The sequence below is a fragment of the Peromyscus maniculatus genome, chromosome 7 (genome assembly GCF_049852395.1).
Source record: "Peromyscus maniculatus bairdii isolate BWxNUB_F1_BW_parent chromosome 7, HU_Pman_BW_mat_3.1, whole genome shotgun sequence".
Lineage (NCBI taxonomy): Eukaryota > Metazoa > Chordata > Mammalia > Rodentia > Cricetidae > Peromyscus > Peromyscus maniculatus.
In genome coordinates, this window is record NC_134858.1 from 6,802,181 (window position 1) to 6,828,930 (window position 26,750).

At 38.3% G+C, this 26,750-nt stretch overlaps 1 protein-coding gene across 1 annotated transcript in view; it reads right to left on the bottom strand.

Annotated features, from left to right (window-relative positions):
- Cntn5 (contactin 5) overlaps nucleotides 1-26,750 on the bottom strand; it is a 1,160,177-nt gene that overhangs the window by 90,700 nt on the left and 1,042,727 nt on the right. The window contains exon 16 of the mRNA XM_042280381.2: nucleotides 5,669-5,789. Coding sequence (XP_042136315.1) covers nucleotides 5,669-5,789 — 121 coding nt within the window. The remainder of the gene's footprint in view (nucleotides 1-5,668; nucleotides 5,790-26,750) is intronic.

Consider the following 26,750-nt stretch of genomic DNA (forward strand, 5'->3'; position numbering starts at 1 on the left):
TGAACAGCGTGCTGGAGACTCAGACGTCTTCATCTTTGTGTACTAACACTGTACTTCCTGTGTTCAGTTTTATATTCTGGTGTGTATGCCCATGAGTGCAAGCTACTGAAGTCATTTCAGCTCTGCTGCTATTGTCAACTGTGACTTCCATAAACCAAATCAAAAGTGGTGGAGAGAAGCCAAATACTTGATTGACAAAAGAAATGTTACTTTTGTAGTTTAAAAGTTCTGCTGATTAGCAAATCACTTCTGAAAAGTGTAAGAGGAAAGAAACCTGCTCCTAAAGAAGATCAGTCTGAAACACGGATATTGGTATTAATTTAAAATCAATGTAGACACCAAGAGTGGTCCTGTGAGGAGTGAAGAGCACATTAAGTCTGATTTATTTCCAAGTCAGTTGACAATATCTTAGGCTGTTTCCACGGAGCTTGGGGAGCGACAGCGCAGGCATCTTTCCAAGAGAAAAGTGTAGAAAATTCCCAGACATTTTCTCTTGCTAGTGAGACTCACTAAATAATAGAACTTAGAGTAAATGTGGACAGTGGTTAATCAAAGGTTATCAAACTATTTTTTATTCAAGAAGAAACTGGTATTATTATGTTATTTTCAATAATCTTAAAAATACACAAATAGATAATGTTTTAAAGCTAATTAAGAAGTTTTCTCTTTGAAGTTGTCTGAAAATAAATTATCTTGTTTGGTAGCATCATCTATTATATGATAAAAACATGGTTCTTTTTCTTGAATTAAAATATAACTATTGAGCTAGTGAGATGGCTATGTAGGTAATGGTACTGGACAACAAGCCTGGTGAGCTGAGTCCAATCTCACATGACAGAAGGAAGGAAGTGACACCTACAAGTTGCCCTCTGACCTCAACCTGAGTGTACACACACACACACACACACACACACACACACACACACACACACACACACACACAAATGCACCCCACAGAGAAAAATAAAAAAATTAAACGTATAAGATAGAAATATCTGTAATGATCACTTCAGACCAATATGTAAACTCTTTCAAAATATAAGGCTCATGTAGTAAAATAACAGATTATTTTAGTATAAAAAACTGATATGGAGGCTCTGTGTATCTAACTTTATGAACTAATTTTTAAATAATCTATCCCATGCCCTCCCTTTGGCTTGCTAGAGTGATACATAATTTAACAGATACATATGTTGGCTTCACATGTGTGTAACACGTACACTGCCCAGTGCCCTGAGCTTGATGGAGCCCTGTGCTCACAGTGGTGTCTTACCATCACTATTCTGGAGTTCTAAATAACCTTCACTGAGGCAACTGTATCTCTCTCTTGTGTTGGGTACCTCAAATTGTTCATTTGGGACCATTGTTGTGCTTTGTAGTTCCTCCTACTTCTCTTGCAAGACCCAAGGTTACCAAGGGACATTCATGTGGTGCTTCTCACAAAAGCATCTGTCACACAGATGGAGCATAAGTGGAACCTCCAGCTGTCCAAGGCCTCAGCTTCATCTTTTCATTCTGAGTGCTGACCACACCTCAGCTGCCACAGTTTGGATGAATGGACAGGGAAGAGATACATAACAAGTTATAAATAGGCATCTGTTGACTTATCTCATTAAGTTAGTACTGTTTTGAGGGCATTAGTTTGTTATGGAAATTACTAGGCAGTTTGAGAAATATTAAACTATTGAAGTTTAAAAATTGGAATGAATATATCAAACTGAGTTGATAAAAAAAGTCAAGGAAATTGAATTTAATGTGAGTTTAATTCTCGGAGGAAGAAGTGATGGTGTGGGGTTAGAAGCATATGCCTGAAAACAGATATACCCAAACAAGTAATATGTTCGGGGGTCCATTGGTCTCAAATTCAGTTATATATACATGCTAGCTGCATCTGGAAAATGCTGCACAGATTTCAGAGATCAGAAGGACCCAGAAGATGGTTAGTTTTCCTATTTCTTTTCTCTTTTTTCTTTTCTTCTCTTCTCTTCTCTTCTCTTCTCTTCTCTTCTCTTCTCTTCTCTTTTCTTTTCTTTTCTTTTCTTTTCTTTTCTTTTCTTTTCTCTTCTCTTCTCTTCTCTTCTTTTCTTCCTTCCTTCCTTTCTTTTTACTATTCTCACAATTTATTTAATTTTCTTTGAAACTGTCTTATATACCTGAGACTGACCTTGAGCTCTTAATTCTGCTCTACCATGTAAGTGCTGAGGTTATAGACATACACTGTCCCGCTTCACTCAGACCTTCCCAACTTACAATTTTTCATTAAGAAAATGTTGAAAAGAAATACAGAAGTTGAATGAAACATTATTTTCTTAATTGTTTCCACTACCTCTGAAAGGAACTCAGGCTGAGGCTCCCAGTAAAATTAGTTGAGCTAAGCATGTCTTATTTAAAGCATGAAACTTTCCTACTTTTATATATACTGTGAGAAATATTTATAACTGATTTTTGAATCATCAAATAACAAAAGAATACTTCTTTCTGTTTCTCATATTACCTGAGTGTGTCAGGTCTTTCAAAGTAGTGTGTCTCCTCCCATGAGTTTCTATCCTGAAGGTCTATCTCTTCCCCTGAATAATAGAATAGAGTGCTCTTCTCATCTTTCACGTGTTCCTACAGCATGGCATGATCTTGCTTTCTCTATTGCTTTTATACACTTCTCAGAAGTAAAGAAAATAAATGGTCTCCAGATGTCTGAGCCTAGCTTTAGTTTCTGTTTATATTTACATTCCAACATGATAATTTCTTTTAGGATATTCATGATTGCTGGGTTTTCTGTTGTTCTGTAGATTACATGGTGCCATTAATGCTGTATGAAATAAAAATCTGTAAGAACAGATGATTGATGTTATGTTGCATGTAATTATTTATAGAATATTGAAATTTTGGATAATGATAATGGTGGAAGGGAAATGGGAAATTGCATTAACAGTCACAACCAAATTTATAAGCAAAAGTAAAATTAAGTTTTGAAGAAAAGATAGCCCTTAAAACACAAAATGAGAGAGAGGCAAGGAGCTGGAGTCTGGAGAATTCCAAATCTAAATAAGGAGTAGTGGGGTAAAGAGCCACACACCTGGACCCAACTTAGAGTACCAGCACAGGACACGTTAAGATGCACAAAGGAATGTTATAGAGCATGTTTAATGGCAACTAAGGCTATAAGAAGAGCTTTCATCAGGCTGTGAGAGTAGAGATTGTTTTCCTAAGTCAACATCAGAATATGATCTTAAGAACATATTCCTTGCAGCTAATGTATGCCTCGTGTGTGATCAACATTGAAAAAAGTGAACAGCCTAATCAGTGGTGGTATGGTCTTCACTGATCCCATCAGCATTGTGTTAACTTATAAAACAATAACGTTGCCACTTGAGTTTTAACAGCGTTTAGAAAAATTCACTCTAGAATGCTCAGCTTTGGCCTTACTGCCTGGAATAGAAGAGTGTTCCTCCTTTCCAGAGAAGGGAAGGGTTGGGCCAGGAGACATGGAGAGTAAAGCCACTCTCACAGATCAACACTAAGCAAGGAACATTCCAGCTGCAAAGCTCCCCAGATGACCACAAGTCCTTCATTTTCATCATAAAACGATGATGATAGATGAAACATGTCTTAGTCTAGTTTAAATATCTCTCAAAGACTAGCTGGGAGGGAGAAGCAAATTATTTTCCCTAATTTCTGAAATATAATGAGAGTACATAATCAAAAATTGGTGACTGGATTAAACTCACTTCAAGGGAAAGCTTGAGCTCACTGATACATAAATATTCAGACACTAGCAACCTGTTTGAAATTGCTATTGGGTACAATTCCAAAATTAATGCATTTAATCATCTCCTAGGCATAAAGCCAAAGGCTAAAAGAGCAGAACATAAAAACGTTGGCCTTGAATTATGTTCTGAACCCTGTTGAGTTTAATTTTACTTACAAAGCAGGATATGCAGTTTGCCACTTAAATTTGTCCCTTAGAATCCAGAAAAAAAAAAATACCTGGTTTCTTGTTATCAGCGTCTAAATTGTGGTGTTCATCTGGAAAGTTCTAGTTTTAGGAGGATCAATCTAAATTACTAGTCAAGTGCACCGAGTTAATACACATAACTAAGGAAGACAACAGCGAGAGAAGAAAGCAATTTTCTACCAATTTCACTGTAGGATACAGTGTGCAGTTCCGGGAAACTGGCACCTTCAGAAGGCACAAGGACATTTTCAACTACACGGAATGTGATGTATCGAAAGAGGAACACTTTCAAAAGGTTTGTTTTACAATAAGGTGATATAGCATACATTCATGATACAAAATTTGGAGATAAGAAAGAACAACCTTGTAAGGAGAAACAAGCATACCCGACAAGACTAAGCTTATCCTCACTGACACAGATCTTTAAAATCACCTCACTGGAAACAGAGGTGGGTGCACTACTGCACACCAATAAACAGTTGGCAGCTAAGAGGTTGTCCTTCACCTTTCTGTTTACTGTGGGAAATTCTTACAAACATCGGTTCTTAAAATGATAATTGAAAAGCACTTCAAATGGCTAAAGGTCAGCTATTTAAAAATATCATCTCTTGCTATGGACTAAAAATGTTTATATGCATAGAACTGTGCAAGAACCGGAAGCATGTGTCACACATCTCTGTAAGATTGGGGAAAAGAGAAGCGTACTGGGTAGGGCCTTGGCGATTACTTTCTGGGTTATAGTTACATTACTTGTGGCTGTGCACAATTCAAGAATTTTGGAAGCTGTCTATGGATAAACTATACTTAATATCAAGTTATGAGAAAAGATCAAGTTGTAAGTGACAGTTTGGAGAGAAAAGAGAGTGGTAAAAAGGAGGAGGACAAAAGGAAGTGAAGGAAAAGACATGCTAGGATATACATTTCTCATCTTGAGCAAAAATGAAGCAATTTGTGCTATGGACATGGACTTAGTTGAAACAAGACAAAACTTCATAGGATTGCAGAGATTTTAAGGGGGTGGCTCATAATTTGGAAACACTTAGCTGTCATTTTTGCACAGACAGGCTGTATGTTGATATTTTCAGGCTCAGAAAAAAATCCCTGTCATTTAATAATTATATACCCTCTTACATGTAAAGTTTTCTTGGTTCTGGAAGCTGGATTTTTGAAGTTGGTAGGGAAAAAGAGAAAAATATAATGCCTGAGGGTTCCATTGGCTTTTTATTTGAAAGCTGTATATATACATACATACATACATATAAAACATACATATACACTCATGCATTTGAAAGCTGTATGCATACAGATATGTATATATGTGTATGTATATGTACATATTTTTATACATACAGCTTTCAAACACACACACACACACACACACACACACACACACACACACACACACACCCTGACTGTGTGACTCAAGTGTCTCAGAGCAGCTATGCTTTTGAGTTTGGGATTAAGTTGGTTTGCCACTTAGCAGCCACTCATTACTGCAAGTGTTTTGGAGATAGCTTTTAGCTTTTGTCTGTTCCTAAGGAGAGGTTTCCTACATCATCATCTCAAAGGCAAAACAAGGTTAAGCAAAAACGACAGAGATGGTGAAAATGACAGTCAACAGCACAGTGCTGAAGGCCCCAAGTCCATGCATTCCAGTCCCTTCGTAGGGTAATTTATAGTGCTCGTGTCTGCAGTCTGAGCTATTAGCATACTCACCCCTAACAAGAAGTTCTGCCTCATCTGACACACTGTCTGCTGTGGTCTGTACCCTGCAGCCATATCTCCCAGCATGCATCAGAAGGATGTTCCTGATCATTAAATCTGCAGAGGATGCTTGCTGAAAGAGGGATGAAGTGCCAGTTTAAAATGTTGCAAATCTGCCTAATTCAAGGTGGTTTAAGGGGGAACTTTACATATTTAAAGGGCCCATCTTTGGCCTTACCACTTATAAGACAACAACGCAGACATCAAACATGCCCTGTCTTAAGGAACATATCAAGTTATACTTTTCACAATTGCTCAAAAAGAGTTTTAACATTGAATATTGCATAAAATGATCTAGCATCAATAGTTAAGAGATATTGAAGTATATACCAGTCACTCTTTAAAAGTATAGGAAAATCACTAAAAGTTACTGCTTTGTTATTGAAAGACAGGCCTATTTTTATGACAGTAAAACTGTGTGGAAAGAAATAGCAACTAGTGGGACATTAATTATGAGAAGGTAGCTGCTGAAAGATTATCTCACGAGGATTTAATGAATATTTCCTCTTGTAAATACACCGTGGGCCACAGAATGTAACAGCACTTAGGAGAGAGATGACTGGTCCCCAGCCATGTGTCTTTATGTAACAAAGATACAATCCTCCCATAGCCACCATCATCAAGGGTTGGGGTCAGCCTGAACCCATGTTAACGCAGCCATAAAACAAAAGGAATCTAGAGAAACATTTGACTTTTGTTGGGAACAGAATGATGAGAGCCTAGTTCAATTATTGCAGTTAGGTGATCAATAAGTGCCAGGAAGAGAATCTTTTGATGTATTGCTTATGGGATGAGGGAGGGCCCTGTAGATGACTGTCCAACTGATATAAACCCTTCCTTACCTAGCACTGACCTTCAATGACTTTGTCAAAATTAATGGCTTTACTGTGATCATGTAAAGACCTGATGTTGTTATATCTCATGTCTCCTCCCCCCGACAAACCCCCACTTTTAGTTTGTTCTTTGAGACACAGTTTCACTATGTATGGGCTGGACTGGAATTCAATATTCAGCCCAGGCTGGCTTTGAACTTGCAGTAATCCTGATCTTTCCAGTTCAGCCTACTGAGTAATGGGATTATAGGGATGTGCCACCAAACCTGATGATGTATATTCTCCCCCACAGGGTAAAACAATAGAATGACCTCAATATCCCCTTGTTTTCATGCTGCAAAGAAGGGAAGGTTGGCTTGAATGTGCACAGTTTGTAATAACATCCTCTAGGAATTAATGCATAAACTGAGTGCTTAAAAATGCTTAATAAACTATCCCAGAGAAGGACCCCCGGATCCAAGAGCTTTTAATGTTGGATGGAATGAAGGAAAGATACTTTTGAAGACAATGTGTTTGTCCTTACAAGGTAAAACATACTAATAACTATTTAAGAATTTAGTTGTTTGCTTTTGTTTTGAAATAAATGAATGGGTTTGTCATATCATGAAAAGAAAACTAATGTCTAGGGAATCCATGATTTTTATCCTCAGTGTTAGTAGGAAGGGTATGTTGTTATGAGCTGTTAAAGCTCTCATCACACAGAAGTTGTTTTCTTTCAATGAATTACTTTGTGATCCCCCATGTTTTAGATCTCTCTCTCTCTCTCTCTCTCTCTCTCTCTCTCTCTCTCTCTCTCTCTCTCTCTCTCTCTCCTAGTTATTTTTCCTTCTGGCTAATCTTACAATTGGAGAATCTAAGGGTATAGGAATTTTTTCTCACGAAATAATTTGTTAAGACACAGTCTGATTGATTCATAAACAAGAAACTGCTTCATAGCAAGAATGCATTAAAAATGAATTAAAATGTCACAACAATTACTTGCTGAATGAAATAAATGTCCATCAAATGTCATAATGATGACTTCCTTAGGATATACCCTTACTCACAAACCTAAGGAGATTCATTTTCTATGTGGCTGCTTTCTGGTGGGATGAAGAAATGTTATCCACCTTCTCATCTCACCTAGACCAAGTGCTCAGTTATTTCAAATACAAAGTGGAAACTTTAAAACACTCTGATCTTTCATTTCAGTGGAGAAACAAAAGAAAATTAAATATTATAAGCAGTTGTTCAGATTCTAGTCAAGATCATTTATAAGTGATGGAATATTTGTCTCCAGCAGTTTGGGACCACCCTGGCCCCCCATGCTACAGGATTCTAGGGGCTCATTCAACCCAGACACTTAGCTCAGTAGCCAGGAGCCACTGAGTAGGACATTACTGGACCAGAATGGGAAACTTGTCTGATGAGAAAGTAGAGAAGAAGCCACAGACATAACTCCACCTGTAAGGATGACTGCCATTTCTCCTGCTTTATTCTGGGGCTATTTGTTTCATTTATTTATTTATTTATTTGCTTATTTATTTGTCTTTGAGACAAAGTTTTCAATAGGGTGTCAAGGCTAGTCTCAAACTCAGAATCTTCCTTTGTCAGCCACTCAACTGCTGGGGTGACAGGTGTACCGATCACCTAAGCTTTGCTCTGGGTTGTAAGCATCCCATCACCAAATGAATTTGGTAGCAGTTTAAAATCAGCAAGGGTAAGGCTTATGGCTTTGAAAGTGAATTTGTAGCAGCACACTCCTATAATTAAATAATTCACATTTCATTTTACAGGTATTTTCTTCCTAAATAATTTATTTTCTTTTGAATCTGAAGAAAAGTTTTCAACCCATTTACTTTCTGTGGAATCTAATTGAGAGTGAATATTGATGGAAAGATGAATAGAGTACTTAGGGTCATATAAACGTGCAAATAATTCAGGGTCCATAGAAACAATCTCTCCTTTGCTGTCTGTGTGTGGCTCCTGAGAGTAGAACTCCATCATTATCTATTGGTACAAAATGTCTGCAGCCTGTTGCACAGACCTGAATACCATGCCTATTTGAGGAGCTGAAATTGGCTCATTTTGGGCTGATATCTTTTCTTTTGGATTATACCTGCATTATATTTTTAAAATCCTAAACAGGGGCGCTTATAAGCAAAGCGAATGGACTGTGAACAGTAAACCTAAATTACTCTTTCTGTAGATTTACTGCTCTTTCAAGAGAAGTAATGAGGAGAATTCACACGGGAACCCATTATCCTTAATCTGAGCCCACAATGTGCAGCTCCTGTGAGAAACTCTGCAATTCGTGCAACTTTAATGAAATGGTTACTTACAGGGAGCTTTGCTTTCTTCAATTCAAACTGGGTTTCCACATCTCGTCTCTCAGGAGGCATTCTCCCTCTCCTCTGACTCTCATTCTCCTTCCTTTCCTTTCTAGCTGCTGGTTTTGGTTTTATAAGCAAACGGTGTTACCTGTTACTGCAAATGAACTTCTCCATAACCAGGGCTTAACCTGGTGGTTCAACTAAAGCCCCATATTGGTGCATGGGGGTCTTTAGAGGGACAGCTCTGCCTGTGAGAACAGTGGGGATTGGCTGTTCACTTTTCCTGGTCACACAATCCTGTTAGAGCACTTGGGATTTCTATTTATAACTTTGAAATAAAATAGGAAAATGGTGGCTATCTTTCCACCTAAGTTTAGTTTATAAATGAACTTCCTCCTTCCCTCCCTCCTTCCCTCCCTCCCTCAAGTGAGAAAAGTATTCCCTCTCTAGCCTAGGCTGATATCAAATTCCATATGTAGCTCAGACTGGCTTCGAACTACATCCTGCTGCTTTACTTCCATCCTTCTAAGTGGTAGATGACAGACATGAACCTCTACACCCGGAAGTAGCCGCTTTTTTAATTAGACTTCACTCTAAGAACCTTGAGCAGCCTGCCCACGGGACACTGCCAATTGTATTCCTAAGAATGGAAACTCTTCCTTGGATCTGCTGCTTAGTGTCTGTGGGTTCTGTTTGAAGTCCAAGTTCTTGACCTCAGTAGCGAAGGCTCTGTAGTCAGCCTCTCCTGCAGTGGAGCGAGTGCTGTGATCCTGATCAGCCCCTCCCAGCTGTGCGCCCTTGGAACACCCCCTCCCCCGCCCCGCCCCCTCCCTCCTAGTTGCAAAGGCTTTGTAGTGGGGCAGATGTTCTTTTCCTGAGCAATTCAATGCAGATCCGGTCAGCTAGGCTTTCTACAGTCTCCCTTAGCTCATTCCTTGAACTTAGCCCTTTCTGTGCTGGAAGTTTCTCCCACTGTCTACCGTGGGCATTCCCAGAGCTGAGCAAGGTCAGAGTTGCAGAGTTGCCCAAAGCCAGTAAGCAAATTAAAGCATGGACGCAGTTAGGGCTTCCTCCTCCCTTCTGTGCGGCTGACAGTACCTCTCCTCTGTTCTCACTGTATTTCCTAGAAGAAATTAGGAGTGAGCACAGAAAAAGACACCAGAGAAAGGCAGGTGGGGGAAACACCTGAAAGGAGATACTGGTTTAGGAGCCGCGTTGTATAAATCCAAGCTCTCCTTCCTGATTTCTAGACAAAATGGGAAGAGGTTCAACGGTTCAAGGCCTCTCTCAGGCTTTTGTGAGAAGGCCAGTAAAGCCCCGAGCAGTATTCTGGAACCTGGTTAGCGTTCGACAAATACGGTTGTCAAAGGGAGCCTAGCCGCCCTTTCAGCAGCGTCTTTCTTCAGTGTTCACTCCCTGTCCCAGCTGAACACCAGTGTTTTCAACTGCTCTAGAAAGTTGTTTTTTCAAATAAGTATTTGGCTTTATTTTAGACACAGGTATTTCCCATACCCTCTCACCTTTGTATCATAATAAACCTCCATTGGATGTAGACATAGTTGACTGAATCCTGGCCTTGGTACAGCACCTCCTGAGTAACCTTGAGCCTCTGGAGAAGTCAGTAATATATGACCTTTCCAGCTCTCTTATTCTTATTCTCTCTCTCTCTCTCTCTCTCTCTCTCTCTCTCTCTCTCTCTCTCTCTCTCTCTCTCTCTCTCTCTTTCTCTCTCCATCTCCAACCCCTCCTGTGCATTGTGGGAATATCAAGTGAAGCACGATACATGCATAAAATGACTGGGCAATACTTCAAAGGAATGAAGTGCTAAGACACTTTTAAGAATAGATTACAGAAGAAATCTGTGCACACGCCAACATAGCAACCACTAGGAAGATGTTAAACACTAAGATCATTTAACCTAAATTATAAACAGGAAGCTCCATTCTCAGTGAGTCTCAGTGCTGTTGTGGATGGTGATTTCTGTTTTTCACTTAAGGTGTATTTCACTTTCCTGGGGGTTTATGTAGCCTACGGTACCCAGCCATAACCCCTCAATGCTTATAAAATATTGCTCTTTGTAAAGTAAAATGAGATGATACAACTTCTATAAGATATAATTTAATAAAACTCTTACCTAATGTAAATCCTGGGAGTTATCTCTGAGGTATGAATTATTAGATATCATTAATGTCATGAAAATTGTCTTAGACATCAACATGTTTTCCTAGTAGTAGCGTTTCATTTCCCCAGGTGATAATTTGTTTAAACTATGCTATCATCATATAGTGATATACATATATTATCTTTACAATATTTTTCCCTTAAACCCTTATAGAATAAGGTTTAGATTAATGCTAATATAGATTTTAATATCATTTAAAAATAATTTATACTGATTAATTTTTGTGTTTAAATGAAAGTATACATTCTTTGAATGTTATGAATAAAGAAAATAAGCAAAGTGTTCCTTAGCAAAAATACTTCTATCAGGGTGAAATAGTAAATTACTCTAATAACACATTCAGTATTCAAACTGTTTCTTGATGTTTAGCTTCCAAACTAATATTTTCCTGAAGATTTTCATGCACTAAGAGAAGCAGTCTTACACAGTGAGATATATCAAATAAGAAAATTAAGTTGTGAATCATTGGTTAAGTTTAAGATAACAGGATCCAGTCACATAGGCACCAAGTCAGGAGCTGATGGTGTCAGTTCATTAGCCTGGGTAAGTAAAGACTAGGCTTTATATAAATATATTTACAGCAGAAAAATACTAGGTCACTTGTAATTCAATTTTAGGATGATTAATTTTAAAGTAAAGAGAATAAATCATATTTACTACTTAGATGACAAGCATGGGTACAAAGAGAGCCATGAATGGTTGACAAAATGCTCCATGTGGTCCACCCATCCTTCTGTCTCCATTACAAATACAGGTCAGGAGAGTGAGCTATTCAGCTAGCTAGTGGATGCAGAGTGGCAATGTGTCACACTCATTCTTTCAAAGTGTCTTCTTTCCCCATGATGCAGTCTGTGAGTCTGCCTATCTAGATAGAAGGCAGTGACAAAGCAAAGGACTTCTGATGTGCACAGTACCATTGGCTGAGAATTGAGCTCTTCTGGAATACTTTCCAGACCTCGTGTTTTCTCGGAGTTACTCTTCACTCCTTTCTATCTGTTGATAAAAGTTTACCTTCCTGATTTCCAGGAATCTATGTCTTACCACTTCTTTCATTGTTTATATAGTGTGCTATTAACCAATCCCCCATGTATCCATTTCTGCTGTTATACTTGAAGTATGGGGACACAGATTGCAGTGAGCAAGTGTCCCTCAAATCTACCTTCAAGAGAAGAAATGCAGGGAGGAACCCTGGGCTAGGGTTTCATACTTGCATGTGGACTTTGAAGAGCTATGGAGGGAGCGGATCTGTTTCTCCTGCTAAAAAACTCAGGTTGAGTCCAGAGAAAGATATTTCCTTTCTGCAGATCTCATGGAGTTTAACAATAATTACTTTATTAATAATTAGGAGGATTGACTCCTAAGGTTTTATGGGTTTTGTAGACAAGGTCACACTATTTAGCTTAGTCTGCCTTCATACTTGCAACCTTCGAGCCTCAGCCTGCAGAGTGTTGGGATTAGAGGCTTGTGCCACCATGCCCAGCTTCCTAAGTAACCGACAGAGTACATTATGTTTGCTGTCCCTTTTCCATTTCTAATGTCTACCCCTTGGATGTGAGCCTGGCCCTTCACTTGTCAGTCAGTGTCAATGGCTGCTGTTTAAGATGCCCGGATGCCACTCTCTATCACCATTAGACTTAGTTGATCACTTGATCCAGTAGAAGTGGATCCTCTGATTCTTTTTTTCAAGAATTTTTTCCATTGGCCTGCTAAAGTTTCCAAATGTGTCTCATGTTAACATTTGCTCAAATCTTAGTTCTTTGAGAATGGCTCCCCTGACATCAAGGAATATCTGTGTATTTTGTGAGCCCCAGTACAAAGTGAAAGGCAAGATCTTTCCTTGAAAACTAAAAATTTGCAAATGGCAACATATGAAAATATTGCTTTTCACATGAGACACTTGTCGTGAGACTCAGTGAAACTGTACAAGTCACATACACGGGAACTGGCTGTTGTGATTAATCCAACTCACCTTGGTCATCTTGATATTACCTGTGTCCCCCTGCAACACTAATGTCCATTGGAGGACATAGTGCTATCTGAGATGAAATTTCTGTAAATAAAACACCTCTTCTCTCTAAGTGCTTGCAATTCTGTTCTTCATTTGAAATCTTTTTCAATATATGCTGATGTGAACAAACAGACCACATTTACGTTTTATGCTAGAATAATTATAGGAACACACTTTACCTTCCATTCTGAATGTGATACTCTATTATGACTGTATTTGTGCAGTCTGTGTTATTTTTCCAGGTATTCTTTGTCACTTTTCTTGTTCCTACAGTGCAAACCCCACACTGGCACACCTTTGTCAGCTTTACCTAACTCCAGGCTTGTCGGTGACAGAGAAAGCCCATCTTACATTCGAAAGAACAGAGCTGGGGACTTCTACACCTCACAGCCCTAGAGCTAGAAGGGTCACAGAGGGCTTTTCTTTCCTTCTCACTTAGAATCTTAAAAATGCAGTGACACATGGCTTCTCTTTAAGTGGATTCTCAGCAGGAAACTTAAACTCCCATCGTTAAGACTAGAACTTCCTCTATGTGCTCTGCCTGGTGGATCTCGTGAAATTTCTTCTGTGGTGCTATCCCAACAGCCGCCCCATAGGCTGGCTCAATGAGGCGGTACGGAGAGTAACCAGCTCTTAGCAGGCATGACAGCCAATAAACATTTTTGCTGCGACCGAATTCTCCCACTATGGAGTAGCGGCATAATACACTATCTTCCCGAAGGTCTGTGCTCCCTGAGTTCTGGCTCTGGGAAGTTATTCAAGGATGATAGTGAGATAAAGACCGGTTCATTCATGAATGAGCTTGTGATTTGTGAGCAGCTAGCAATAGCCTGGCCTCCAGGAGAGCTCCAGAAAATACCTCACAGTAGCTCCTCATTTCCCTTTGTGACTGCAGAGAGGGAACTGGGCATTCTGTTGCCAGCTGTTTCCTAGAGTGTCTTGTAATCTAAGTAGGAAGTAGCACATTTTTGGCACCCTGGGAACTACTTCCTTCCCCTCCACTCTGCACATGGAGGTGAGCTATGATGTAGCTATGGGCTCTCCATGCCTCCATGCCATGGTACTTCAGAGGGAAGAGAAGTCACATCTACTACCAGGTAAGATAACACATACTTTTGCGGAACTTAAATGCAATGTAAATAGACAATAGGTCATAACATGACAAGTTAAAACATATAATAGTACACAAGTCACAGGGAAGAGTGATTTTAGTATAAATAAAGAAATAAAAAACAACCAGCAACTAATAATTTCCTGCAGCAGACAGTAAACTGTGAGGGCAGAGTATAGGAGGCTTGACTAAGGGGATGGTCAATGTACAGGTGGGTAAGGCCTGGGCACCTGAGTCTCTGTTTGGTGTTTTGGAGTTCAGTTAAGCCTCCTATTGAATAACACCTTGCTCTGATTCAACTTACAGGTAATTTATTACACTAGTTAAAGCAAGATTTGGTAAGTATATCAAAATAAATTGGCATTTTCAATAATAGTGACCATGGAACTGTTAGTAGAAAGCCAGTTTTCTTAACAAAATAGTGTTGTTCTTTAAGCTCCTTTGTGACTGGTTTTGATGAACCACATCTGGACATAGAATGCATTATCTTCTTTTGAAACACAAAATTAACATTCTAATATCATTTCTCCATGTACTTATTAATCTTTCCTATGATTGTGGGCTGACCTTGACAAAATCCTCTACATGTGACCTATAACTGACATGTCTCCTTGTAGCCATGTGAAGCATGCTGTGATCCAGTATTCACTGAATAATTTTTCAGATTTGAATCCGTAACTGTATATTTTAGATGGATCTGTATTTGACCGACATTTCTGCTTCCATTCTCTCAATGCATCTTTTCATGTGTCCAATCTATCTTTCAAGATGAACACTACTAGCTTGTTATGTCATAATACACTGTATTCCAAGGTTAAATGACATTTACTCATGTTTTTACATTGTTAAATGGTGTCTACACATGAATCTAACTCTTTCCTGGCTGTGTGGATGAGTATACAGACCCTGCCCACAGGGTCTTCCTTCTGTTACATCAGCAGAGTCTAAACAGGCAGAAGAGAGTAGTCCTGTTTCGTTCATCAGGCCCTGTACTGACCCAGCATTGTGAATTAGATCAGGTCTTGACAATGTGCAACAAGTTCTTGTGCTTCTTTGATTTTTTTCTGGTGCTAGAGACTGGACCTGGGTGTGTACAGTGGTAGTTGGAGTGTACGCACACCCATGTACCTCTGTGCTCCATCCCAACCCGTTCCTGACTTTTGTAGAAGGCTTTAAGAATTAGCCTGGAATGAATCTAGCTTGTCTGTTTTATGTTGAAACCTCTTAGACATAAATAAGCCTTTTATGACTTTTTATCCTGGCATTGAAGGAAAGGGAGGCCAATGCCATCCTATAGAACGAGAAGACAAATGTCCACTTCTAGTTTGCTCCTTCTCTCATGGGATAATGATCAGTTTCCATATGACATTGCCCACTGTTACTTTCAGAGCATAATATCCGGCCTTACTTAATGGTCCATAACCTCTGCAGAGACTTCTGCCAATTATTAAGATCAGCTTTGATGAGTTAAATTCAGTATTCCCGATTCCCATTTCTGCCTTGTTCATGCTACTCTTTCCTGTTATTATTCATTACCCTTCAGAATATATTGACCAAGCATCACAGTGTAGCATATTCAGGTTGTGTCTTCAAAGCCCATGTTGGTGAGAGCTCTGTTATGAACTGGTGGGGTTCAGTACTGTAATTATTTAGCCTGCTTCCCACTACACTGGCTGTTCTGCCTCCTAGTATTGTGATTTCTTGTTCATTCTCATTTATTTTGCTGTTTCTTTTATTCAGAGATGGAAACTCACTTTTTTGACCCCTGACTCTAGATTGGTCATTGACTTTTTTGACAATCAGAATTCAATAGAATTGGTATACTGGAAATTCTGTGACAGTCTCTTGAGAAGATCTGTAGTCTTATTCTACATGCTTTGGAACATTCATTTGTGGGACTGTATAAAAGGTAGTTATGTTATAAAGATCATAGAGAATGGCCTAGAAAAAAGGAGACATCCAGAAATTTGTATTTGTTGCAACAATTTGAATCAAGCTGAGAGACTTGTGAAGAAGAAATCACTTGTAAGCCCAGTGGAAGCAGCATGACGACCTTGGCAATTTAGCTAACATTTAGAACCGAGAGTAGTGGCATTTGGCACTTGAGGAGCCCCACTCTGTCTTCTGGTGCTGGAAGTGCGTCCTGCTGAAACTGTGGCTACATCTTGAGGTGCTGACCCTGGAGCTAGACTTACAAAGCTAGGAAGGACAAGTTTGACACTCTTACTGAGCATGGAAACTGGATGGGGATGGAGAGACATTGAAGAAATTGTCAGAGATGGTGGACGTGAAGGTCACTTCATTTAGCTGTTGAAACTTTTGTGAACAATGTCACTTGAAATAACAGGGACTATGCTTTACTCCTGTAGATTTAGTGAATTTGCCTAAATGGGATTTCAGAGGAAGAAGGGTGGCGACGTAGATGCTTTGGCTCAGCTGTGCATGTAGAGAAATGAGCCGAAGGGGGACTGCTCATTTCAAAAGTACAATACAGCAAAAATGTAAAGGAACTGATCGTAGCAATTGAAAGACAAAACTGATTTCCATTTCTAGTCTCTCCAAGAGACAGAAGATTAGGGAAAAAGGGAACACATCATCAAACACAATCCCAGGAACCTCCCAAGTAACTGAAGTCAACAAGGCAAAGGAGCCAAGTGTATGGCCATACTATTCTGTCAGCTTACTTCAGAATTTCAAGATCATTTCCCCACAGCATACAAACCAAACTCAAGAGGAACTCAAAGGATCTGGCAATGGAGGATGGGAAATGGGGGAGAAGATTGTCATTGGAGGTGAGAGTTAGGAACTGGCAGTAACCATTGTTGTGGTCCTGTGGAAGATGCAGGACTCCTATGGAATTGTGGGCACTACTAAGGGGCTGTATAGTCATGATACTGACTACTGACTCATCTTTTATGGTGATGTTCAGAAGAAGTTACAGGAACTAAACACTGATCACCATTTTCAAAAAGAATTTAGAGGAGACATTTCGACCAAGGATTTGTTAGGTTACATAAGAAAAGGGTTTTATTTTCATGAGCTTTTATAAAAACAACTCAAAAGAAGGGAAAATCTGTAGTATCGTTGAGTAATATTGCCTAAAGGTATTCTTACCTATAATCTGCTTCTATGGGTATCAATGATATTTCATTTCCTTTTTATGAATAGTGGATCACATTTGCACCTAATGCTTATAGAAGCCTCATCATATATGTTCTTCATATACATGAAAGAATGTAGTACTTATGGAGTTAAGTATATTGGTGGACATTTCTAAGAAAAAAATGAACAAGGACAGTGAATATATTTTTACAAAATACCTTTCTTTTCAAAACTTAAAAGCTCTAATTGGAATCATTTATCTTATATCAGCATATCTTCAGAACATAATCCAGTTATGTATCTGGCTCTTTCATGTTTGTCCAAATCTTGCTTTATGAGACATTCACATCTTTGTAAAGAATGATTGCTAAATGTTTTAATAAGCAGAGAACTTAACAAAAAGTAATATAATTTCAGTTTTATGCTTCACCATCAAGTACTGGGAGTGCATTTGGTAATCCCACTTACAAACCAATGCACAGAAACAACCTTTGAGTGAAACACACCTCATTACAAAGGAAGGAAATTTGAGTTACTGAATCTGGTTCTGTTTTCCACAATCAGGAAGAGTCTCATCAACCCCCAACACATTTAGAATGGAGGCAACCAAAGCACATCAATGTGAGAAGACTCTTTTACCTCCTAGAACATTGTACGTACACTGAGAGCTACCACAGCCACCACCCACTGAAGACAAGGGCAGAAAACATTGGGTGAAAAGAGGAGTGAGTGAGAGGAATGTGTCAATCAAACCAACTGTGAGAAGCACAAGGTCAAGCATGACTCTGAAGACACATTCACAAGATCTGTGAACTGAGGAAACGACATTTGCCAATCTTTGGGTGTTTCCCATGTTTTGAGGGTTTTATTCAAGATGCCTTGCCCCTTCCAATGTTCTGAAGGTTTTCCCATTTCCTTCTCTTTTCTTAGCTTTCAGGCTTTACACTTACTTAATAGTCTTCAATCCATCTGATTTCTTTGTTTCTAAGCTCTCTCTGTGTGTAGGAGTGGTGGTGCCTACTTTGATTGTTTTACGTGTAGATATACAAATTTCCCAGCATTGTGTCTTAGAAAATCCTTGTTTTTAGCACCTTTATTTAAAAAAGAAAATAACCTAACAACAGCAACAACAAACCTCATTGGCTGTGGATACATGGGTTTACTCCCAGACTATTTTTTTCTGTGACTTTTCCTCTCTCCTCTCTACAGTCTTTACCTTTATGTTCAGTATAGAGTCTTTCTATGTAGCCCAGGCTGGCTTCCAGCTTGCTGTCTTCCTGTCTTATTCTCCATTGCTGGAATTAGATGTTGAACTGCCACACCCAGCTTCAGCTACAGCTTTTAGTATACTTTGACAACAGGTAGAATAAGACCTTCTGCTTTAATTATAGATTTTTTTGTTTCTTTTGCTTTTGATGGCTTTGGCTATTCACCTTTCGGCTATTGTGTGGGTTGAACACAAACGTTGGGGCTGGTTTTCCAGTTACATTAAGAATTTCACGGCATTCTAATAAAGATAACATAGATGTTGTAGAACACTTGGGCATCTTGGCTATGTTGATTTTTCTAATGTGTGAACTCAAGATAACTTGCCATTCTTTTTTGTAGTGTGTTCTCTTTGATTTCTTTCCTCAGTGGTTTATAATTTTCATTGCAGAGATCTCTTACCTCTTTTGTTAAGTTTATATCTTAGTATTTTTATAACTATACAAAGTGGGATTTTTTTTACTTCTATTTCAGACAACTCACTATTGGAGAACAGCAGTGTCACCTGTTTGCTGTTTTCCATATGTGAGATCCTGCCATCTGAGAATGGGGACAGTCTGTTTTTTCTAATCTGCATGCCATTTATATTCTTTACTGTTACAGATGAAACTTGTGGTGTCATGTTGAATATAAGTGGTGAAAAAGGACATTTACTGTGTGTGTGTGTGTGTGTGTGTGTGTGTGTGTGTGTGTGTGTCTGAGCGCACACATGCCAAGGGTTTGGTATATGCTAAGCATAACATTCTGTTATTGAGTGACAAACCTTAACTCTATTGAGTGTTAGATACACACACACACACACACACACCATATATATATATATATATATATTATATGTATAAAACAAAGGAACTTTGAATTTTATAAAATGCATTTTTACTGGCATTGAGACGATCATCATGTGAATTTGTCATATTGATTGATTCCCATGTGTAGACATATTCTTACTTTCCTAAGATGGATGGTTCCCTCTTTACCACAGTAATATCTAACATGCTGCCAGAATTGGTTTGCAGGTTATTTTTAGGGGGGCATATATTGGTGTGTATATGCATATGGATATTCACATGTGTGAGGGTGCTTAGCAGTGTGTGGTGTACATGAATATGTGTGCATGTGTGTAGAGGCCCATGTTGATATCAGTGTCTTCTTCAGTCATTCTCTGCCTTATATGTGGAGACATCACATCTCACTGAACTCCACACTCACTCAGAAGACGCCCTGTCTTTGCTTCCTAAGCGCTGAGACTCTGTGGGTTCTGAAGATCACATTCTGGTCCTCAGGCTTGTGGGGCAAGTGCTTTCCCTGCTCAGTTATCTCCCAGCCATCATTTGACAGTGTTTTGTTGAGGAATTTTTGTACATTTGTGAAAAACACCAGGAACATTTGGCTATGGTTTTCTTTCTTAGTTGCATCCCTGTCTGGCTTTGGTATCTGGGTACCAATGACTCTGTAGAATTTATTTGTAAGAATTTATTTCTTGTCAATTTCTTGGAATGTTGTAGGATGAATTGGTGTTAGCTCTTTGAATATTTGGTAGAATTCAGAAATGAGTCCATCTGGTATTGGAGTCATCTTTGATGGTAGACTTTTAATTACCAATTCTATCTCCTTACTCTCATGGTCCGGTTTTCCATTTCTTTGTGATTCAAGACTGACAGGTATGTGCTGTCAGGAACTTGTTCATTTCTTCTGTATGGTCAAGATGTTAAATTTGTTTGTATGAATCTCCTATTGTATTCTAATTTTATTTATTAATTCTTTCTCCCTTACTTACTGTAGCATAGTCTATCCATTATACTTTTTTCAATGAACCAATGTTTTCTTGTTGGTCTTTTGTATTTTTAACTTTATTTCATTTTTTTTCTGTCAGACATTTATTATTTACTTTTTCCTATTAAATTGTAGCCTTTTTTCTGGTTTCTTGGGGATGTATATTATTAGGTAGTTTTTCTGAGATATAGCATAGATTGCTACAAATTTCCTCTTACTAATGTGAAAATGGAACCTAGCACTCCCCAGGCTTGGCATGTTGCTTCCATTTTCATTCGTTTCACACATTTTTAAAGTACCTTTAGAAACTTTATTCATAACCCATTGGTGGCTCAAAAGTAACTCAGTTTCTATATGTTTATACATTATCCAAAGTATTATTGTTGATTTCTAGTTTATTACCTTGTGCTCAGAAAAAAAAAAAAAAACTTAGTATGGTTTCAGCTTTTAAGTTTGCTGAGTGGCTTCTTGTTTTGTGATGTGTCATATGGGGTATCTCAAGAATGTTCCACGTGTCTCTGCAGCAGACAGGATGTTCTGTGAGTGCCTGCCAGGTCCCCTGTGCACCAAATCCAGGTCTACTCAAACTCCACTTTTATTTCTTCTCTGGGTAATTCATCCGTTGGTGGAAATGGGATGTAAAATTCTCCAGGTATTATCTCATGGGAGTATGTGTCTTCCTTTAGGTTTATTGATATTTGCTTTATTTATAGGTTGCTTTGATTCTAAGTGCATAGAAACCTATACTTGCTGTTGAATCTTGCTGAGATAGTTCCTTTATCCTTATACAACAACCTTCCTTTTCTTTCCTGCTCCTAATTTAAAATCTGCTTTCTGAGATTAATAGAGCTATACCTTCTTTCTTTGAATTCTGTTTCTGTGAGTGAAATACTTCTTATTTCAGTTTCATGCCTTGTATGCCCCAGAGTTAGAATCAATGTCTTATAAGCAACATATACTTGAAAATTGATTATTATTATTATTTAATCCATTCATTAACTCCATATATTCTAATTAGAGAATTGAATCCATTTCCATATAATCATTGATGGTGAGGCTGTATTACGGCCATTCTAAAGCTTGTTATCTGGTTCTATTTTAGTTTCTTTCTCAGTTGTTTTCTATAGTTTAGTGTTTTACTCTAGTAGTGCATATTAATTTCTTGTTTATCATTTTTGGCTTATTATAAAATTTTGTTTTATGTTCACATGGGGCTTAAAGAAATGTCTTTTGACTGTAACAAGCTGTTTTGTAAAGAGCAAGTTAATGTGATATAAAGATAAGAAAAGAAAACAGAAAATATATCAACAACAATTTACTTCTGTAGTCTTTTTACTTGTGGTGGCTCAGTTTGGTCTGTCTTTATTGCCTATCTTTTAATAAATCATTACTTCTTTAAATAATTATGTAAGTCTTATACTGAAAATATTGTTAATTTTATAGTATTAGAGAGGCTGAATTTCACTCATTCGAATGCTTTCTTTTTTCCTACTCATTTCTGTCAGCTTGCAGAGCCCCTGGCAGTATTTCTAAAAGACATATCTAGAGACACCCCTCAGCATTTGTCTGGTGATATCATTATAATATTTTCTAAGGGATTTTATAAAGTGTAGTATTCGTGGTTGGAAGATCCCTCAGTACCCTGAAAACCTCATAGTATTATTATCTCCTATTCAGTAGAGTTTCTGCTGTGAAATCTGCTGGCCAGTGAATTGGGACACCCCTTTATGATTTATTTCTTCTCTTTTGGCCTTAATGTCTTCTAGTTATCATTATCATCTATCTTTGAGAAGTTAATTGCAAAAGATCTTGCTGTAGTTTTGACTGAGTTTGCCTGGTGACCTTTGACCTTCATGTACTGATCCTGGGCTAGATTTGAGATGTCTTCAGTCATAACCTTTTGAATGAGCTTTCTCCCTCTTTGTCTTTCTCAAGTGGTTATTGAACCCTAACAACTCAAGTAGTTGCTTTTTTTTGCCTTATGTTACTGAAAACTCCTTGTCCACTTCATTGTTTCTTTTCTATTTTCAGATAGCCTGTCTTTGAGCTTACTATTTTTTTCTCTTTTGATCAATTTTGTTGATGATGTCTTCTACTGTATTGTTAATTTCACTTAGTTTAGTATTCATAGGAATTATTTCAGTTTCAATTTTAAATTAGAGATTCCATTGGGTAAAATTCCCCAGCTGAAGGGTCAAACCATTTCCCCATATTTTCTTGAGATTTGCTGAGTTTTCTTACAAGAACTGTTTTAAATTCTCCTTGCTGGACTTCACTCATCCTTCTGATGATGTGGTCAATTTCCAGTATAACATTTTAGTCTTTTGTTGATGTTAGCTTTCCTGAAAATGTGGTATGCTGTCATACATTATCTTCTTGGCACTGAAGGATTAGTTATTCATTATAGTTTACTAAGACTCAATGGTTATGGTTGTCTTTCCAGAAATTCTGAGAAATCTGAGTATTTCCTTTTTAAAAAAGGATTTATTTATTTTATGTGTATGAATGTTTTATCTGTATGTATATATGTGTACCAAGTCATAAGAAGGTGTTGGCTCTCCTGGAACTGGGGTTACAAATGGTTGTGAGCTACCATGTAGGTGCAGAATTGAACTAAAATCTTCTGAAAGAATAACCAGACCTTTTAACCACTGAGCTAACCTCTCCAGCCCCTGAGTATTTTCTTTAAACCTGTAATTTCTGCTATTTCAGCCCTAAGTGAGACACCAGATCTAGGTTTGCCATATACATGTGATTACTCTTTCAACACTAGAGGGAGATAAAAGCCCAGGTTTTCCTACATCCATGGCAGGTGTGTTGATTGTTGTGAATGGGGAAAGAACCTAGAAAGGATATATTTTCCCAAAATCTCTCCATGGGAGTACAGTAGACACAGATACTTCATGCATATTTGCAGGTCTACTCTCAAGCCCTGTGGACTTCTGGTAACTCTGGTCACTATGGACAGATGAGCCCCAGAATCCTACAGGACACCTGTGACTGTCAGTATCACAAAAAGTGTCATACCTTGAGCCTACATCCTGTCATAATGAGATAGCACTGAGGTGAAATCAAGACTCATAGTTGGCAACAGTCTTCTCATGAAGTAGACTTGTAGCCCATGACTACCCGAGCAAGCCTTAGTTAATGTTGGTCATTCCAGAAGTTCAGTAGACTGGGACTATATCTACCTGTCACTGTGGTTCTGGAGATACTGAAGCAGCCTAGAGGTGGCCATTAGGGTCTGCCCATGGTTAAGTTTCACCAGTACAGTACAAAGTTTATGTGCAAGTCCTGTGCCACGTACCTTGTATAACACTGAGAGAATGCAGTCCTGCTTCATTTTGAGCAGCTCCAGGATGCGCTACTGTTGGGAAAGGCAGTGTTTTGTCACCGACTTGGGTGATAAGCAGAGCTGTCCTGAGTCTCACCCTCACAGGAATCCCATGGGCTCTGATACATGTAGGATCATGCAGTGATGCAGGGCCAATCAGGATCAATGTGCTCAGAGTAGAGGCTGTGCTGCCACAGCTGACTTCTCTCCAAGTCTTCACATTTATATATAGCTGAATTATTGGCGATACACAATAACATATTTGACCTAAAAATTCACTCTGACAGGGATTCAAAACTTGTATTTGAAATTTTAGTAGATAAGGGATGCTAGTCTCTTGCCTAGAGAAAAGAACATTTTTTTTTATTCTATAAACATTCTGTTGCTTTTAGAAGACATCTTAACTTTAGAGAAATCATTTATCATTTTCAAGGACCTTAACATATTCAAATGTTTCTTTAGCCAAAGGGAGGAATTCTCATTTTAGATAGGGTTTTTTTTTTTTTTCCAATTTGGAACTCTTTCTGCATTGAACATTTTTTAATTCTAAAAATACCATGAGGTTTTTAAACATCTTCCATGAATTAAGGATGCTTGCAATATTTAAGTGAGAAAAATGTGACTTGAGGCTACTGGAGATCACTTCTGAGAATTGGTTGGTATTGGCTTAAATATGTTTAACTGTTATTTGGTGTCATTTGCATTGTTAGTTAGATTGCATTTTTGAACATAAAGCAGAAGATCACTGGACTTTCGAATTAGGTTAGGAACCTTAGAACCTTTGGTTTTAAACTTCATTTTGAAGATGAGACCTTGGCAGATGGCAAGGCTCATGTATTGGCGTGAAGCTAATGAGGGGTACAGTCATGTCCTCACTGAACACAGGCTCGTCTCTCTGGTGATCTCTTAGTGTGTAATGCCGTCACCCCATAGTGAACCTTCATGCTACAGAACTTCCACAAAAGCAATGGCGGCTTCTATTCATTTTGATAGTTTTGAATTTTGGAGAGATGGTCTCCTTCCTTCTGTCTCTGTCCAGGCTGGTTTGGAGTTTCCTGTGTAGCCTAAGCTGGTTGTGAACTTACAAATTTCCAGACTCAGCCTACTGAGTGCTGAGTTATAGGCAAACCACCATGATTGCAGGATCAATTTCAGCTACAAACAACTTAATTCTTGGAAACTGAAATCTATGTTTTGGACTCTCGCCTAGAGAAGGGTGATTGTAAATGTATAAGCATACATATGTTTACAGATGTTCTCTGTTTCTAAGTCTCTCAGCACAGGAAATCCATTAACATTTAAAAATATGTCCTAATAAATTGGAGTATAAACAAACCATGCAATATTTTGAATCTATTTAAAAGAATGAATTAGAATTTCTCCCCTGTGATTTTGCATTTTCAAGATTATTATTGAATGAGAGGAATGGTATGTGGAGAAAATGGTAGACGATGGTGCAGTTTTTGTAAAACAACAATTACGAATACCCTTGTTGGTGTGAAATTCTCTCTGGTAAAAATAAGGATAATGGAAACCTCAGGCATACTTTGCAACATTAAAAAGCTGACCCTGGTGTGCTAGACATTGCCATGGCACTTGTGGGAGGGCGGGGATGGGAAGGAGCAAGTTCCCAATGTAGTGTGTGCTGTGATCTCTCCCATCTAAATGTGTGCCTGTGTATGATTGAAGAGATCAAAAAATCATGGTTAAAAATAGGAGTGCTGAATGTCTTATGGCTTTGTGATTCCACATGTTTTTAAAACAATTTTATTCCTTCTAGATTTTGCAGCAGGTTCAAATGATCTATGCTAAAGTTGATATAAATATATGTATATACATGTATATCTACATAAATATATATGCATATATGTATATATATGTATTTATGTGAATAATCCACCTTTGTCTTGGTGAAAACTAGAAAACTGATTTTGATTTAGTAGTTAGTGCTTACTCATGTGTTTAGTACAGAGAACAAATAAGCTAAGTGCTCCCACTAACTGCGGATATTACAAATCACTTGGCTTTCTTGGCTGAAGTGGTCCACAGTTGGCCACCAGATTTGTGTGTTTTGTTTGTACACTTTGGTCAAGTGAAGACACCCTTGCACTTATGTAGGCGGTTATTTAGAATTCAGCCTATTTACAACTCTGCCTCTAGAACTTACCATCTTCTCCACACATCTGTTTAGAGCATGTTCATATTTCTTTTGGGTTAGTATCAGACCCATCTAGGACTATGCATGCTTTGTAGCCATCTAGAGTTTTCATAGGCTGGTTTTCCATTGACTCTGCCTTGTATATTATTTGAAAGTTTCTTCACAAGGTTTCAATTTTATCTTATCATGGGGGAGGTGTTGGGATGCTGTCTTTGCAGTCATTTAGTCTTTCTTTTCAAGCCTACAAAACTGGGAAAATACGGGCACCTACACTGCAGGGCCTTAAATGGCACATTGCCTTGCTTGTAGCATCGACGGCACAATCAATATAAAGCTTATGATGCTAAAAGCCACCTCTGAGGCTGACCCACAACTTCTAGATCCATAGACAGCATTTCTATCTGCTCCTGGGAGCTTCAGGTTTCACTAGAGCTCATGTTCTGGATGTTTCTTGTTGACCAAAGACAGTTTTTGAGCACTATATCTATACTTTTATTGGGAAATATTACCTTCTGGGTATATTTTCTGTTGCAAAATACTATCTTGTGTCTTTGGAAACTAGGCTTCAGGATTTTTTTTTTTGGAAAGATTAACTGTGTTTTATTCTAACCATTGAAGTATTAATTATTCAAGAATGTTTTGTTATTGGAATGTATTTTAATCTATTGGTTGGGGTTCAGTGTCAGGGAGACAGGTTTCCTGTGTATCTGCTCACATTTTACAGCCAGTACATTCTGTTTTGTAATTTTTTAGTTGTTCATAGCAACTTATTCTGAAATCTTCAACATCTTAGCAGAGTTTGTCCTTCTAAAGGCTTCTCATTTCTGATTACATTAAAAATACCAGGAAACCTAATAAAACACAAGCGTGGCAGGAATGCAGACTTCATCTTTGTTTTGGGCTCAGCCACAAATTGTCCGTTGTCTTGACTGTCCAGAAGTATTAAGTTGTAGGT